This window comes from Hyperolius riggenbachi, chromosome 2 (genome assembly GCF_040937935.1).
Source record: "Hyperolius riggenbachi isolate aHypRig1 chromosome 2, aHypRig1.pri, whole genome shotgun sequence".
In the NCBI taxonomy this organism is placed as follows: domain Eukaryota; kingdom Metazoa; phylum Chordata; class Amphibia; order Anura; family Hyperoliidae; genus Hyperolius; species Hyperolius riggenbachi.
In genome coordinates this window covers 324,502,692-324,521,038 of record NC_090647.1, presented here as the reverse complement: position 1 = coordinate 324,521,038, position 18,347 = coordinate 324,502,692, and the positions used below count along the sequence as shown (strand labels likewise).

The 18,347-nt window shown below is 45.8% G+C and overlaps 1 protein-coding gene across 1 annotated transcript in view; it reads left to right on the top strand.

Annotated features, from left to right (window-relative positions):
• Positions 1-13,000, top strand: part of FGR (FGR proto-oncogene, Src family tyrosine kinase) — a 51,330-nt gene extending 38,330 nt beyond the window's left edge. Inside the window, exons 10-11 of the mRNA XM_068269257.1 lie at positions 11,722-11,853; positions 12,102-13,000. Of these exons, the coding sequence (XP_068125358.1) occupies positions 11,722-11,853; positions 12,102-12,310 (341 nt within the window). The 3' untranslated portion in view covers positions 12,311-13,000. The remainder of the gene's footprint in view (positions 1-11,721; positions 11,854-12,101) is intronic.
• The last annotated feature ends 5,347 nt before the right edge of the window (positions 13,001-18,347 follow it).

The following is an 18,347-nucleotide window of genomic DNA, read 5'->3' as shown; positions in this document are numbered from 1 at the left end:
TTAAGGGAGCTATGGCGTCAAAAGCGGCTGAGACATTGTGGTTATATTTAAGGACCATGGATTCAAGGCCTAAGTTGTGATCTGTCAGTCCACCTAGATTAAGGCTGTTCTGAAGGTGTTGGGGTGTCAAACCTTTCAAGGAACGATATTTTATTAGTTCTTTCACTTGGTGTTTTGTAGCCGGTGCTGTAAAGGAGAAGTGGACAGTGTGGTGGTCTGACCAAACTACTGGATCAATTTCCACATTGGATATTAGGAGTTCTGAATGGAAAATGAGGTCCAAAGTGTGTCCTTTTTTGTGGGTAGGGAGGTTGACGGCTTGAGAGAAGCCCAGTTCATTCATGGAGAGAAGTAGCTTAGTTCCAAATTGGGAAGAGTGTGTATCGACCCGTGCGCTAAAGTCTCCAAGAATTATCCACCTAGGGTGTTTCAGTGTTATGCAAGATACAAGTTCTGCTATTTCCTTGAGAAAAGCTGAGCCAGCGTCAGGGGGTCGGTAGACAAGCAGTATGTTTATTTTTTTTCCAGCTGAGAGCTGGGCTGCTAGACATTCAAAAGAGTGGGTGGGGGCTACAGCAAGGGGTTTAATATTCAAACTGGATTTGAAGCACAGAGCTAATCCTCCGCCCTTGCGGTTTTGCCTTTCACAGTGTAAAACTGAGTAATTGTCTGGTACCACAGCTGCGAGAGTGGGTCCTGAGTTCTGATCCAACCATGTCTCTGTAATTAAAGCTAGATCTGAAGCCTCTATTAGATCATGAATAACTGCTGTTTTGTTGTTTATGGACCTGGCATTGCAGAGTACTGCTTTAATGTTGTTTCCCTTAACTTTGAGGTCTGTGTTCCTAGCTCCTGGCTGGGGGTTGTAATCAGGAGTGTGGCAGCTGTCTCTGTTATCTGGGTCCTTTACTGATACAGCTGATTTATAGATATGTGATGATTGCTTTGGCTTTGATTTATGGGTGCCTGCACCTCCTCCCCTCTTCCCCCGCCTTGTTTTCTTGAGAATCCCAAAGGATTTTAGAGGGGTAATCAAAGCAGAATCTATTTGTTATGGCCCATACTCACGAGGGACTTTTGTCGCCTCAACATGCGGCGCGCGCGTGTTGCGGCGACAGGTCGCCCGTGAGTATGGGCCGTCGCACGCGCGCGCACCCCGAACTGTCGCCCGCCGCTCTTGTCGCCATGCGATTGAAAGTTTCAATCGCATGGCAACAGTCGCCGCCGCACCTCCGCCGCAACTGTCGCTAGTCCGCGTGAATACGCGGACTAGCGACAGCAACCTCCATGAAGCTGAATGAAGTGAATGAAGCTTCCGGCGGGGGGAGGAGGAACGTCGGCGACAGCTTCCGTCTCGCCGCTGGTCCCTCTTCCGCGTGTGTACGCGGAGGGACCTGGAGAGAAGCTGTCGCCGGCCTGTCGCTAGCACGCTCACGTGTGCTGGCGACAGGCCACTTCTGCAGCCCGTGAGTACGGGCCATAACAGTTTCTTGGGAACAGAGGTTGCAATATAGATAAGCATCTCAGCTGAGTATTTTAATGGTGGCATTTGGACAGCTGATAGACACCCTGCTGAGATCAAAGGGAAGGGGTCTTTTGCAAGCTGTACTTCTCAGAAAAAAAAAAGAAGATGCTCCAGATTAAAACAAATTAAGACAGTTCCTTGTTTCAATTTAAAAAGTTTGGAATAAATGTAGAAATAGGATAGTCATAACATAGAAAGCTCACAAGGTGTTTTTTGCCATTTCCGTTACTTACAGAAGGATCAGGAGCTGAGGGTTGAAGAAAGTTGAAGAATTTCAAAGTTTGAGGTCAGCTCCTAGCAGGCTAGGCATTTTCAGTCCAAGTCCAATTTTAATCCAGTTTAAATCTCAGCCATCCAAAGTGATCCATAATTTCTGATGAGCTGTAGTTGTTGCCAGAGAGGTGATGCATAGGATTCCTCTGTATTTTTGGTCCTGTCCATGCCCAAATGTATTTAAATAGTCAAATTTCTGAGACAAGATGTGGAGCAGCTTGAGAGAGCTGCAGCCCAGCTTGGGCGCGCTCAGTACATATGACACTGGTATACCACTTCCCCTTAAGACTGGCAGAAGGAGGCATAGGACACTGGTTATACCACTCTCCCTGCAGACTGGCAGAAGGAGGCATCAGACACTAGTTATACCACTCTCCCTGCAGACTGGCAGAAGGAGGCATAGGGCACTGGTATACTACTCTCCCTGCAGACTGGTACAAGGAGGCATCAGACACTGGTTATACCACTCTCCCTGCAGACTGGCAGAAGGAGGAATAGGGCACTGGTATACTACTCTCCCTGCAGACTGGTAGAAGGAGGCATCAGACACTGGTTATACCACTCTCCCTGCAGACTGGCAGAAGGAGGCATAGGGCACTGGTATACTACTCTCCCTGCAGACTGACAGAAGGAGGCATATGGCACTGGTATATAATCCTCCCTAATACTGTTGGGAGGAGGCATGGGGCTTTAGTATGCCATACTCCCTGCAGACTGGCAGAAGAATGTATAGTGCACTGGTATACCACTCTCCCTACATACTGCCAGGAGGAGGCATGGGGCTCTAGTAAACCATTCTCCCTGTATACTGGCAGGAAGGAGGCATAGGGCTCTGGTGTACAATTTTCCCTGCATATTGTTCGGCGGAGGAATTATTATACTGGTTTACTGGTGGGAGGAGGCATAGGGCTCTAGTATACCATTCTCCCTGCAGACTGTCAAGAAGAGACATAGGGCACTGTTATACCATTTTTCCATGCAAAGTGGAGGAATGAGGCATAGGACATCAGATTTACATAGCTCCCAAATGTCATTATTTTGGAGGGACAGTCCCTCTTGGGGAGCCCAATCCCTCTGTCCCTCTTCATCAGTCATCCTTCTTTCAGGACTCGTACAGCTCTATGTCAATATATGTATATTTCTACTAAACACGTGTTTTTATTGACTCTAAATGGTATTCCCATCCTTTAAAGTGATATATTTCTTATTTTCATATGTTAATATAAAGGAAAATGAACCGCAATCGAAGGGACCAGTGTGGTTTGAATTATAAAACAACATATTTTTCCCTATTGAAAACTTCATGGTATGCATGACTAGGTGTGTGCAGGAGGCATGGTTAGGGGTGTGGTGTAGTGCCCCTCTTTCTTATGTCCAAACATTGGGAGGTATGGAATACCATTCCCCTTGCATAATACAGGAAGGAAGAAAAATGCATTGGTATACCGATCTCCCGTTATAATGCAGCATAGTCACCTGATATACCACTCTCGCTGTTCAATGCAGATGAGGCATAGTACTGTTCTACATGTGTAATGCAAAGCAGGCACATTGTACTGGTATACCATTCTCCAGTCCACGCATAATCCAGGGAGGAGGGGGGGGGGGGGGGGGGTAATAGTGTGCCTGTATACCATTCTCCATGTATAGTGCAGAGAGGAAGAGTAGTGCAGTGGTATACCAATCCCCTGTACATTATGGAGAGGAGGCATAGTGCACTGATATATCACTCTCCTTCTATAATGCAGAGAGACGGTGCAGGTGAGCACCGAGTGCCTATGCTGGATGGAAATATAGCAGTAATGCTATGGTGCGCACCCTTCACAAGGGTAATTCGGGGTTCTGGCAACCGCCAGACACCAACTTACCGTATATACTCGCAAGCAAGCCGAATTTTTGACCCCCCAAAAGTGGGCCAAAAGTTGGGGGGTCGGCTTGCTTGCGAGTCATGTGTGGGTGGGTGGATAGGTGCTGTCCCTCCCCGCTCCCCCTGCGGCCGCCGCTGCTGCTATTACCTCAGGCGGCGCCGCTGCCTCTATCCCCGTCCTCCTCCGGTAACTCATTCACACAGCAGCGCGCCCCCCGCTGCTGTGATGACGCAGGAAACCATAGAGAGCGGTTCCCATAGTAACGGCATCACGCTACAGGAAGCCGCTCTCTATGGTTTCCTCGTCATCACAGCAGCGAGAGGCGCGCTGCTGTGAATGAGTTACTACCGGAGGAGGACGGGGATAGAGGAAGCGGCGCCGCCTGAGGTAATAGCAGCAGCGGCGGCCGCAGGGGGAGCGGGGAGGGACAGCACCTACCCACCCATACTGGGGCATTATGCTAGCTATAATGGGGCACTATACTAGCTATAATGGGGCACTATACTAGCTATACTGGGGGCACTATACTAGCTATACTGGGGGCACTATACTAGCTATACTGGGGGCACTATACTAGCTATACTGGGGGCACTATACTAGCTATACTGGGGGCACTATACTAGCTATACTGGGGGCACTATACTAGCTATAATGGGGCACTATACTAGCTATAATGGGGCACTATACTAGCTATAATGGGGCACTATACTAGCTATACTGGGGGCACTATACTAGCTATACTGGGGGCACTATACTAGCTATACTGGGGGCACTATACTAGCTATACTGGGGGCACTATACTAACTATACTGAGCACTATACTAGCTAAACTGGGGCACTTCACTAGCTATACTGAGCACTATACTAGCTATACTGAGCACTATACTAGCTATACTGAGCACTATACTAGCTATACTGGGGCATTTTACTAGCTATACTGAGTACTACCTACCTATACTGAGCACTATACTAGCTAAACTGGGGCACTTCACTAGCTATAATGAGCACTATACTAGCTATACTGAGCACTATACTAGCTATAATGAGCACTATACTAGCTATACTGGGGCATTTTACTTGCTATACTGAGCACTACCTACCTATACTGGGCACTATACTAGCTATACTGGGACATACTGGGGGGATCACGCGGCCAGCGTTTCCTACCCCGGCTTACATGAGGGTCAATCATTTTTTCCTGTTTTTTGGGGTAAAAGTGGGGGGGTCGGCTTACATGCGGGTCGGCTTGCTTGCGAGTATATACGGTACTTCTCCCTCTAAGGAGGGGGAATAGTATTTTACGCCACCTATACCGCTATTTGCCTCACCTTGCGCCCAGCTCACCGGCAGCGGAATATTCGTACGCCAGAGAGGAAGCATAGTGTATTTGTGTGTGTCTCTGCAGTTAAGCCTGGGATGCAAGAAATATTATATATTTTGAATGAGGTGAGTCTTTTCCATACCCACTGTACCCAGACTAAATCCATATTTATTTAGTACAAGACTCTACAAACCACCCACCAGCATTTTATTCACTAGTGTGATATTAGGAATTGCTTTAGAGAAAACATTGGGGTTTATGCATAAAAGTGCAGTAATATTGGCGTGCACAGACAGCACATGGCAATATTACCGCTACTACCAGCAGTGTGTATCGCGAGTTACGCTATTAGCGCACCCCATGGTAATCAAGTGGAGTGAATGTTGTTACGGTAACAAGAATTACAAATGGTAACTCATTAGTAATGGACGTTACCATAGCAACATTTGTGCTACTCTAGTACCGTGGGTCACACTAATAATGTAAGGGCCCGTTTCCACTAGTAAGTGATGCAAATGCGGCTACCTAGCCACATCGCATCACTTCCGCCGCCGACCGCATCGCTTCCGCAACTCCATGGAGGAGATGGGACGCGGCTGTGGGTGGCTGCGGGCGTGCGAAAATCTGCAGCATGCTGCAGATTTCTGGATCGCTGCGCACCGCACTGCACATCCGCGGCTATGTAGCTGCATCGCACCGCTCCTAGTGGAAACGGGCCCTAACTCCTGGTACACGGTAATATTGCCATGCGTTGTGCTCACGACACACCAGCTCGCCTCAGCACTCAGTCTCACAACAACTGCACTAAGCAGTGTTTTTTACAAGGACTTTATGAATAACATTTCTTCCAAGCTCTGACTTTGTATCTTCAGGCTACTTTTTTGAGGGAAGCTATGTAGCTTATTAGATCCCTTATAAAGATGGTGGAAGGGAACTGTATTCACACTAGTGTGACTCACATGCCTCTAAGATGTTCTGGTCTGTTTTTGTTTGACTTAGGCCACGTTCAGACTATGCGCGCTGCCGTGTGCATTTTGGCAGCGCGCATAGTGTGCGACACGCAAGAATGGTAGAAGGATATAGACAGCCCTTCTACCATTCCCATCATATGCGCTGAGCAGCAGCACGATGCGCTATCGCGCTGCTGCATGCATTTTCGGGAATCTCAGCGCAGATCCCCTTCACTGTAGTGAATGGGATCTGCAGAGCACAGTGGCGCAGATGGCGTGCAATCGTACGTGTTGCGTTCCGATCGCACAGCCATCTGCGTGGAATGATCTGAATGAGCCCTAAAGAAAAATTCAGCATTTGGTAATAATGAGGAACTCTGGTTATACAGTGGGTTGCAAACGTATTCGGCTCCCTTGAAGTTTTTCACATTTTGTCACATTACTGCCACAAACATGAATCAATTTTATTGGAATTCCACATGAAAGACCAATACAGAGTGGTGTACACGTGAGAAGTGGATCGAAAATCATACATCATTCCAAACATTTTTTACAAATAAATAACGTTAAAGTGGGGTGTGCGTAATTATTCGGCCCCCTCAGTCAATACTTTGTAGAACCACCTTTTACTGCAATTACAGCTGACAGTCTTTTAGGGTATGTCTCTACCAGCTTTGCACATCTAGAGACTGAAATCCTTGCCCATTCTTCTTTGCAAAACAGCTCCAGCTCAGTCAGATTAGATGGAAAGCATTTGTGAACAGCAGTTTTCAGATCTTGCCACAGATTCTCGATTGAATTTAGATCTGGACTTTGACTGGGCCATTCTAACACATAGATATGTTTTGTTTTAAACCATTCCATTGTTGCCCTGGCATTATGTTTAGGGTCATTGTCCTGCTGGAAGGTGAACCTCCGCCCCAGTCTCAAGTCTTTTGCAGTCTCCAAGAGGTTTTCTTCCAAGTTTGCCCTGTATGTGGCTCCATCTATCTTCCCATCAACTCTGACCAGCTTCCCTGTCCCTGCTGAAGAGATGCACCCCCCGAGCATGATGCTGCCACCACCATATTTCACAGTGGGGATGGTGTGTTCAGAGTGATGTGCAGTGTTAGTTTTCTGCCACACATAGCGTTTTGCATTTTTGGCCAAAAAGTTCCATTTTGGTCTCATCTGACCAGAGCACCTTCTTCCACATGGTTGCTGTGTCCCCCACATGGCTTGTGGCAAACTGCAAACGGGACTTCTTATGCTTTCTGTTAACAATTGCTTTCTTCTTTCCACTCTTCCATAAAGGCCAACTTTGTACAGTGCATGACTAATAGTTGTCCTATGGACAGAGTCTCCCACCTGAGCTGTAGATCTCTGCAGCTCGTCCAGAGTCACCATGGGCCTCTTGACTGCATTTCTCATCAGCGCTCTCCTTGTTCGGCCTGTGAGTTTAGGTGGACAGCCTTGTCTTGGTAGGTTTACAGTTGTGCCATACTCCTTCCATTTCTGAATGATCACTTGAACAGTGCGTTAAAAAGGGGCGCTGGGAAAAAAGGGCGCGGGGTTTTAAACGATAAGCATGGATAACGTTTAAAAATGTATTGTACTGTATTTCGTTTAAAATTAATGTTTTGTAAAGTTATAAATCATTAAATAATGTGCATTAAATCGGCAATTGTAAAAACGTTAATCTTCCGTTTAAATAGTGAAACGTATAATAACGTTTAAAAAAAAAATTACTAAGTAACCCTCCCTGTACCTACCCCTAACCTCTAGACCCCCCTGTTGATGCCTAAACCTAAGACCCCCCCCTGTTGGTGCCTAAGTAACCCTCCCTGTACCTACCCCTAACCCCTAGACCCCCCTGTTAGTGCCTAAACCTAAGACCCCCCTGTTGGTGCCTAAACCTAAGACCCCCCTGTTGGTGCCTAAACCTAAGACCCCCCTGTTAGTGCCTAAACCTAAGACCCCCCTGTTAGTGCCTAAACCTAAGACCCCCCTGTTGGTGCCTAAACCTAAGACCCCCCTGTTGGTGCCTAAACCTAAGACCCCCTGTTGGTGCCTAAACCTAAGACCCCCCTGTTGGTGCCTAAACCTAAGACCCCCTGTTGGTGCCTAAACCTAAGACCCCCCTGTTGGTGCCTAAACCTAAGACCCCCCTGTTGGTGCCTAAACCTAAGACCCCCCTGTTGGTGCCTAAACCTAAGACCACCCTGTTGGTGCCTAAACCTAAGACCCTCCTTAGTGCTCACTGTATTGTGTGTAGAATAATGTTTTAAATCCCTTACTTTATAACAGTAAGGGATAAAATATATTACAATTTACATTACGCACTGATCGCTTTGTTTTGTGAATAATAATGTTTTACAAACAGTAAGGGATAACATTTAAAATAATGTTTTATTGAAATAAGAAACGTAAATCATCACAAGCAGTTATAAAACATGAAAAATCTTCGGGCGCTGTTGGAAAACGTTATTATTCTCGGGCGCCCTTTTTTCCTGTTCGGCGCCCATTAAACGATAATTTTTATAGGAGTGAATGGCGGCGCCCGATTTGTCCACTAGCCTCCTGCGCCCTTTTTTACTGTTACCCTCCTTGGCACGTTCAAGGCTTTGGAAATCTTTTTGTAGCCTAAGCCTGCTTTAAATTTCTCAATAACTTGATCCCTGACCTGTCTTGGGCCTGTCTTGTGTGTTCTTTGGACTTCACGGTGTTGTTGCTCCCAATATTCTCTTAGACATCCTCTGAGGACGTCACAGAGCAGCTGTATTTGTACTGACATTAGATTACACACAGGTGCACTCTATTTAGTTATTAACACTCATCAGGCAATGTCTATAGGCAACTGACTGCACTCAGATCAAAGGGGGCTGAATAATTATGCACACACCACTTTGCAGTTATTTATTTGTAAAAAATGTTTGGAATCATGTGTGATTTTCGTTCCACTTCTCATGTGTACACCACTTTGTATTGGTCTTTCATGTGGAATTCCAATAAAATTGATTCATGTTTGTGACAGTAATATGACAAAATGTGGAAAACTTCAAGGGGGCCGAATACTTTTGCAACCCACTGTATGTCTGTAAGGGCAGGTTCACAGTGGTGCATTGGGGTTACCGCACTACAATGCACCACCTATGCAATGTTTGCAGTGTGGTGGGTGCAGTATAACAGGTTGCGGTATGCAGTGCGTTACCACAAAACGTACACATTAACAGTGAACATGAAAATACTTTTCATTGACTGTATGCTTCACTGTACCTGACACAATGCGAGTATAACATGTGTAGCGACGCTTACCTGATCCGACCTGTTGTCACAGGAAATGCAAGGCAATGGCCACTGTGAACGTGGCAAGAGGCTAGGTTCACACTAGGGCCAAAATCAGATTAGTTTCCGCAATGGTCACTAATGGACATGTTGACTGAGCCTGTGTTATGTATAAGATCAGTTTACACAGAGCTTATGGCTATGGGAGGGATTAGATTGTGAGGGGCATTTAGTGATAAGAAGGATACTTCTGTTAAAGGGCTGCAGAAGATGTCAGCATTACATATACTGTAACTAAATAATAATAGTATCTATGACAGGTCCCTTACACTGTACTTCACAATTATATGGATGGACACAGCAGATTGTACATCACATCTGCTTTGATCGTCCATGTTGGGAACCTGGTATAGAGGGATGCTGAACTAAGGGAGGACTCTGCTGTCTGTCTTATATTATGCTTCAGTATCATCATTGCTAGCATAACAGTTCACAACATGGTAACATCACGTTTCAATGTAGTAATATTGAAACCGATTGTACAGTCAAAAGTCTGTGGTGCACTAGGAGCAGCAGAATTTATAAATAGATTCTGGTATAAAAAAAAATGGTCACGTTTCTCGTCTGCAGCTTGCAGAGGTCCAGCTGAGACCAGGCTCATGACCTCCCACTATGTGCACACTTTATGCTAATATACAGAACGGAAAGTCAGAGGAGGAGGAAAGGCTCAGGGAGGAATTATGCCTGCAGACTTGTGTTATATGGGCAACCGGAAACGCTTTCTAGTGGAATAATTGAAAAAAAGCTGATGAGCCTCCACCTTCTGCAATGCCAGAGACTGGAGTACCTTAAATGTGGTAAACCTGAATTGAGACTAGAGCTCAGTGACCCAAGTTTCCCTATTGTTTCATACCTCCATCATATTAAAGCCTCAAAGGAGATGCTTGAAAGACTTCCTTCTGACACTCTGGAAAATCACCCTGACATTCTTAGTAAAATCAGGACATTGCATATTATTCTCCAGGGTATAGCTCTGGAGGAACAAAATCATTTAGTCATGCAGCTATCGCTGTAGGTATTTCCAGTTTATATGGCTCAGGTTTACATCAGGGTCACTTTAAGTCTTAAAGTGATCCTTAAGTCTGGTAAAAAAAAATGAGTTTTACTCACCTGGGGCTTCCCTCAGCCCCCTGCAGCCGATCGGTGCCCTTGCCGCCTCGCTCTGATCCTCCTGGACCCGACGGCGACCACTTCCTGTTTAGTCGTCAGGAGGCCGCAATAGCACCATAGGGGACAATATTTTGGCTGGGAACGCGGAGAATGACTCGCGTTCCCATGCCTGTCGGGTCCTGGCGGCGAAACCGGAAGTGTTCGCCGTCGGGTCCAGGAGGATCAGAGCGAGGCGGCGAGGGCACCGATCGGCTGCAGGGGGCTGAGGGAAGCCCCAGGTGAGTAAAGTAAGTTTTTTTTTTCTTACCAGACTAAAGGATCATTTTAAGCCTCGTACTCACAAGGCAGCGACAGCTCGTCTCCAGGTCCCTCTGTGCAACAGCCGTACACACGGCGCACAAAGGGACAGAGATGCGGCGGAAGCTGTCGCTGAAGGTTCTTCCCCCCCGCCGTTCCCCCGCCGGAAGCTCCATACATTGTGTATGGAGTTGCTGTCGCTAGTCCGCATACACACGACGGACTAGCGACAGTTGCGTCGAAGTTGCGGCGACAGCTGTTGCAGGCGATTGACCAAGTCAATCGCCCGGCAACAGCTCTGAGTAGCGACGGCTCGGGGCGCGCGCATCATACACATGGGCGACCTGTCGCCGCAACACGCGCGTGCCACGTGGTTGCGGCGACAGTTGTAGCCCGTGTGTATGGGCCGTAGGACACTACTACTATTAGAATTCACCAAAATTGAATCTCTAAAATATTACCAAAGCAATGCATGTGTTATCTTGGTAGCGCACGTGGTGCGAATGGAGTAATGGTTAGTGCTCCCCTAGTATTAGGACTGGTAAACCATCCTTTGTGCGACAAACCCAATATTTCTAGTTCTTTGTAACTGAGCTTGCTCCCTTGTAAAGACAACACTACCAGGTCAGGAACTCTTTCACCAGTCATTTCCTGCAGCAGAGACTTTCAGACCTACAGGCTGTGTCCTTCTGGGACAGACTGTCTGAGCCACACCCCCTCATGCTCTGAGCACATGATGATGCTAAACAGCAGCAGGAACATTCCTCCCTCCCAGGAGTCTGTTATTAACTCATTCATCTGGTCTTCTTCAGGTCAGGCTCTGCTTACTGTGTTATCAGATGATAATTAGAACTGCATCGAAAGACTGAATTGAAGAAACTGTGTCGTCTTTCTCTTATCTTCTTTATTTGTTTATTTTTCTTTGAAGGCAATTTATACCGTTATGTGAATGCTTTTCATGATGCACAAAATGCAAGCCAGATCTTTAGCTACAATTCATATTAATAACAGTGTGATCCTTATTCCTAATGATATCACTTTGCTTCCAAATAGGTGCTAAATTCCCTATCAAATGGACAGCTCCTGAAGCCGCTTTGTATGGAAGATTTACCATCAAATCTGATGTGTGGTCATTTGGAATCCTGGTGTCTGAGCTGGTGACGAAGGGAAGAATTCCGTATCCAGGTGCAAAAAAAATCTGCTAGGCAACAGGATCTGGGGAGCTTAGAGTAATGTAACAGATACACAGCTATACTTAGATTTCACATTAGTGTGCATGGAAGTGCAAGTTCATATCGATGTATAGCTGTAAATACCTGGGCACTAGTAAGTCCTTATTTAGGCACTTATAGGTATAATAATCAAGTCTCCTTTTACCTTATTTTGTCTGTACAAGACATGTGTCACTAATACCTTTTTTCCTTCTATACTAGGAATGAATAACAGAGAAGTGCTGGAGCAAGTGGAAAAAGGGTACCGCATGCCCTGCCCTCCGAGCTGCCCCCCGTCTCTCCATGACCTTATGCTGCAGTGCTGGAAGGGTGACCCAGAAGAAAGGCCAACATTTGAATACTTGCAGTCTTTTCTGGAAGATTACTTTACAGCCACTGAGCCCCAGTATCAGGCAGGGGACAACATCTAAACCTAGGATGGACTGTGGGAGACGAATTATAAATAACTTTAAAAGAAGAAATCATCTTTTGAAACTTTGCAACAACTTTGCAAACTCCCCCAAAAACTTTTTAATAAGCTGGAGTTGAAGATTTCTCACCAGGATAAACAGGGTCGGATGAATACTTAAAGCAGACCTGTCACCTCCGTTCTGCCTGTATAAATTGCTTTCATAGCATGTTAAGCTATCTTCTTTTGACAAGAAGTGGCATGTTTCATTAGCAAACATCTTCCCTGGAGCTTTCATCAAGGAGGACTCACAAAAATAAGTCGTTTATTTTGGTGTTTGCAGAACCGATGCGTGTTTTATGGACAGTTATGTTATTAGCTGCATCATTTTTTATTATTTTTTAAATCATTTTTTACAATTGTAAAAATTAAGAATGGCATTGGCACCTAGAGTGGCAGGCATCATCCCACCCCATCTTCAAACATGCCTTTGTCATGTGACATATGGAGCAAACCATACTCCAATTTATTTGACTGTTTTATGAAGCGCTGCACTGACATTTTGCGATCCTTATTGTGCTCACAACAAGCTGAAGGCTGAGGTTCCAGAACAGCTCATGAACAAAATGATTGCCTGACATTCCTTGTATTTCTTGCATGATACGATACTGCCAAATTATGCACAATAAAGTATATAATATTTACATGTCAATCCATGTAAACCTGGAGATTGAAATGCAGGCTGCATTTGTATGCTTGTATTGGGCTGAGATGTGTAATTCATGTATCACAGGTTGTGTGCACTTCGTGAAGGGTCCATGTATGGCATGTCTAGAGGAGGGAGTCACATGTATATCACATTGAAGCAAGTGCCCAGCATGCGTGTCGGAAACACATCAGGGCACAAGTGGAAACAGGCAATTAGGGCTCCTTTCACACATAACAGCATTTGCATTTGTGTTTTTACGAATTCACGTTTACATCAAATGCACGTCACTGGCATTGCATTTGACTTGCATTGTTGTGGGAATTTTCTGCAGGGAAAAAAAGATGGCTGACGTGCTTTTTTTGCTGCACCAGACATGAGATTGGCATACAATGCAATCCCGAGATGGGGCTGGAGAAAAAAATTATACATACCTGGGGCTTCCTCCAGCCCCCTCCGGGCTAATTCTCCCTCACAATCCTCCGCCACCTGCTAGATCTTCTGTAATCGGCCCCAATAAGTTGTCCGGTCTGGGGCAAACTGCACATGCGCGGCCTGTACGCACGCTGCCATCACTGGGAGCGTTAAGACGACTTGCCGGGGCCGATTGCGGAAGATCCCAAAGGCGGCAGAGGACGGCAAGGGAGTATTAGCCTGGAGGGGGCTGGAGGGAGCCCCAGGTATGCATAATTTTTTTTCTCCTGCCCCATCTCAAGTGCACTTTAATTACATACAATTTCATGTAAATTAACTTCATTGATATCCATGGAAACATTTCTATAAAATGCAAAAAAAACAAAACAAAATCAAATGTGAAAAATTGCCCATGAAATCGCAAGTCTGGAAAAACGTGGACGATAGCAGGGATAATTGTGAAGGCTTCCTAAAGGACACACCTTAAAATGAGAGGGAAATGGAGCATACCATATTTATTTACTTTTAGGCTGCTTACACACAGGGACGTTACAGGCGCACGTTAGTGCGCCTGTAACGCTCCCCCAACGCACAGCAATGTAACACAAGTGGGCTGTTCACACAGCCCACATTGCGTTACATGTAACGCTGCACGTTCTCACGAAAGTGCAGCATGCTACGGCATTAGAGTTAGACTGTCTGCTGCACATGCGCAGTCATGTTGGGGAGGAGCGGAGAGCGGCCAGGCACATGGTTAATTAATATTCACTGCACGTTGTGACGTGCAGTGTTTACTTCCTGGAGCGGCCGCTCTGTACGGTGATTGGCCGGCGGGACCACGTGATGCCGCATGCGCACAAGAGTACGCATCACGGCATCACGGACGCCAGAGTGAGCTGCACAATGCGGCTCACTCTGACGTCCACATAGAAGAGCACCAGGCGTTGCGTTAGGTGCACGTTATGCGACCTTAACGTGGCACCTAACGCAACGTCTTAGTGTGCAAGTAGCCTTAAGCAATACCAGTTGCTTGGTGTACTGCTGACTGTTTATGTATTAGTAGTGTCTGGATCACATACCTGAACCAAGCATGTGTCAAATCCAGTCAGACTTCAGTCAAACACCTGGTGCTTGTTCAAAGTCTATGGCTAAGAGTATTAAAGGGAGTGGATCAGCAGGATAGCCAGGCAATTATCATTGTTTAAAAGGAAATAATTTTATCATCCTCCATATCCCTCTCACTTCAGGTGTCCTTTAATGCTGCCTCAGAAACATCATATTACACAGTTATTATAATTCTACGTCATTTGAATGTCATGTTACAGAGCAGGAGTGTACAGTGATGTCATGCTGCTGCTATACTCAGCCTAGCTTTGATCTACTATTGCCATATTAAAGAAGCATTCCATTAAGCATTGAATAAAATTATCTGCCAAATTACTGTATTTATCAGTTCTTGCAATTCATTTTCAAATATGGTCTTCCCCTTATAAACTACTTTGAAGCAAACCTGAAGAGATCATACAATCAGCAAAGCAAATGTGACCTAATGCAGAAGGCTGACTGTAGTTATAGTGAGGATATTCCTCACCCCCTCCCAGGGGCGCCTCTAGCCTTCTTGTCACTCCAGGCAAGAAATCCTGTGCTCCCCCCCCCCATAAAAAATAAAGCAAAAATCATATACATTATAGAACACTTCACACATGATATAAGCCATCAGAGAAGGATAACTATGAAACGAGGCCCTAGGCAAGATAACACTTTGCCCTCCACTGATGGTCACCTGGCTTATTTAGTTAGATTTGGCGGGGGCTAGCAACCACCAGGCCCCTAAACTCTCTCTAGACCCTAGGCAGCTGCCTAAGTTTGCCTTATGGATGATCAGCATTGTATGCCATACAGCACATGCTGCCAGTATGCACCTCAAATACAGCATCCACACTACAAGTTCCAATGGCAGTCACATTGCAAGATTGGATTATCAAGCCAGACATTCTTACTTTCAAAATAATTTTTCACAAACATTATGAGATATGCAAATATGTTACCACCTGTTAGGGTAGGACTGGAGTGGGTATATCATGACATTGAAGGGCTGATATGGTAAGGTGGTTTAAGGCCCAGTGCACACCGATCGGTTTTAGCAGCGATCCACCAACCGCATCTGTCTGTGAAAATGCTTGGCTAATGTATTTCAATGGGATGGTGCACACCAGCGGTTTGAGGTTTTTAGCAAACCGCAAACGTGCCTCCTGCTGCACATTTGCAGTTTGCAGAAGCAATTCTGCCTCAATGTAAAGTATAGGAAAAATGCAAACCGCTCTGAAAACGCTAGATCAGAGCGGTTTTCCAGGCGTTTTTGTTACAGAAGCTGTTCAGTAACAGCTTTTACTGTAACAATATTTGTAATCTGCTTCACAAAAATGCTCGGCATGTTTAGAAAATGTCTCTAAACATGTCTAGAATCGCTCTGAAATCTGCTCCAAAAACCGCTAGCATTTGAGGATCTGCTAGCGGTTTTGGTGTGCACTGGGCCTAATAGTTTGATTCATAATCCATTCTGGAGATAAGCACAGTGTGTTTGTAGTGTAAGTGATACAAGAGAAGAGAAGTAGCATGAAGGGAGGAAGGGTAGTAGAGGGTCAGAATTGATGACATGGATGAGCAGATATCTATGAGCAGAATAGAGGCTCAGTGGGTAGCACTACTGCATTTTAGTGCTGAGTCCTAGCCTTGAACATTGGCCAGGGCAAAATCTGCATGGAGTTTCTGTCTTCAGACACTTCAGACATTTCCTGCATCCTAAAAAACATACTAATAAGTCGACTGGTTTACCCCAAAACAATCCTATATTGAAAATATTAGACTATAACTGTGGTAGGGATTAGATTGTGAGCTCCTCTGAGGACAGTCAGTGACATGACTATGTACTCTGTAAAGTGCTGCAGAATATGTCAGTGCTATATGAATACATAATAATAATATGGTATGACAATACACTATGACTATGGTAGGATTAGATTGTGAGCTCCTCTGAGAACAGTCAGTGACATGACTATGTACTCTGTAAAGTGCTGCAGAAGATGTCACTGCTATATAAATACATAAAAATAATATGGTAGGACGTTACAGTTTGACTATGGTAGGGACAGGGGCGTATCTTGGTAATAAAGCGCCTATGGCAAACACTGAAATTGCGCCCCCCCCCCCCCTTCTCTGTCAGTTCTGTATCAATAAATACATAATAATAATATGGTAGGACATTATACTATGACTATGGTAGGATTAGATTGGGACAATCAGTGACATGACTATGTACTCTGTAAAGTGCTGCAGAAGACGTTACTGCTACATAAATACATTGGCAGATGGTGAAATAAAGTGATTGTGAACAGATAGAATGGGCAGAGATTGTTGCCAGAAAAAGCAAAACAGAACAGGCGGTCCGAGAGATGCTGGGAGAGACAGCAAGAGAGGAGGAGAGAACGTAAGAGAGCAGTGGGCAGAGAAGGAACACCAGATATAGTACTGTATTCCATTGCTATATACAATAGTGCAAATTTTATGATAATCATTTTCCAAGTATATTTTTTTGTAAATGTCCATTTTTAGATTACAATAGTGCTGTCTTTACAGCCCCCTCTGCCCTCTAACACCCCCTCTAACACCACATCCTTTACACTGAAGCAAAGCCTGAACCCACAGTGACTGCTGATCAAACATCTTTCCCTCCTGTGAGAGTCAGAGTGCAGCCAGAAGACAGCAATAACAGACAGGGGGGGGGTCACACAGACAGCAATAACAGACAGGGGGAGTGTCACACAGACAGCAATAACTGACAGGAAGGGTCACACAGACAGCAATAACAGACAGGGGGGGTCACACAGACAGCAATAACAGACAGGGGATCACACAGACAGCAATAACAGACAGGAGGGGTCACACAGACAGCAATAACGGACAGGGGGATCACACAGACAGCAATAACAGACAGGAGGGGTCACACAGACAGCAATAACAGACAGGGGGGAGGCCACACAGACAGCAATAACAGACAGGGGGGGGCCACACAGACAGCAAAAAGAGACAGGGGGGTCACACAGACAGCAATAAAAGACAGGGAGGTCACACAGACAGCAATAACAGACAGGAGGGGTCACACAGACAGCAATAACGGACAGGAGGGGTCACACAGACCGCAATAACAGACAGGGGGATCACCCAGACAGCAATAACAGACAGGGGGATCACACAGACAGCATTAACAGACAGGAGGGGTCACACACACAGCAATAACAGACAGGGGGGTCACACAGACAGCAATAACAGACAGAGGGATCACACACACAGCAATAACAGACAGGGGGGTCACACAGACAGCAATAACAGACAGGGGGATCACCCAGACAGCAATAACAGACAGGGGGATCACACAGACAGCAATAACAGACAGGAGGGGTCACACACACAGCAATAACAGACAGGGGGGTCACACAGACAGCAATAACAGACAGGGGGATCACACAGACAGCAATAACAGACAGGGGGGGTCACACAGACAGCAATAACAGAGAGGGGGTCACACAGACAGCAATAACAGACAGAAGGGGTCACACAGACAGCAATAACAGACAGGGGGATCACACAGACAGCAATAACAGACAGGAAGGGTCACACAGACAGCAATAACAGACAGGAAGGGTCACACAGACAGCAATAACAGACAGGGGGATCACACAGACAGCAATAACAGACAGGAAGGGTCACACAGACAGCAATGACAGGAGGAGTCACACAGACAGCAATGACAGGAGGAGTCACACAGACAGCAATAACAGACAGGGGGGGGGTCACACAGACAGCAATAACAGACAGGAAGGGTCACACAGACAGCAATAACAGACAGGGGGGTCACACAGACAGCAATAACAGACAGGGG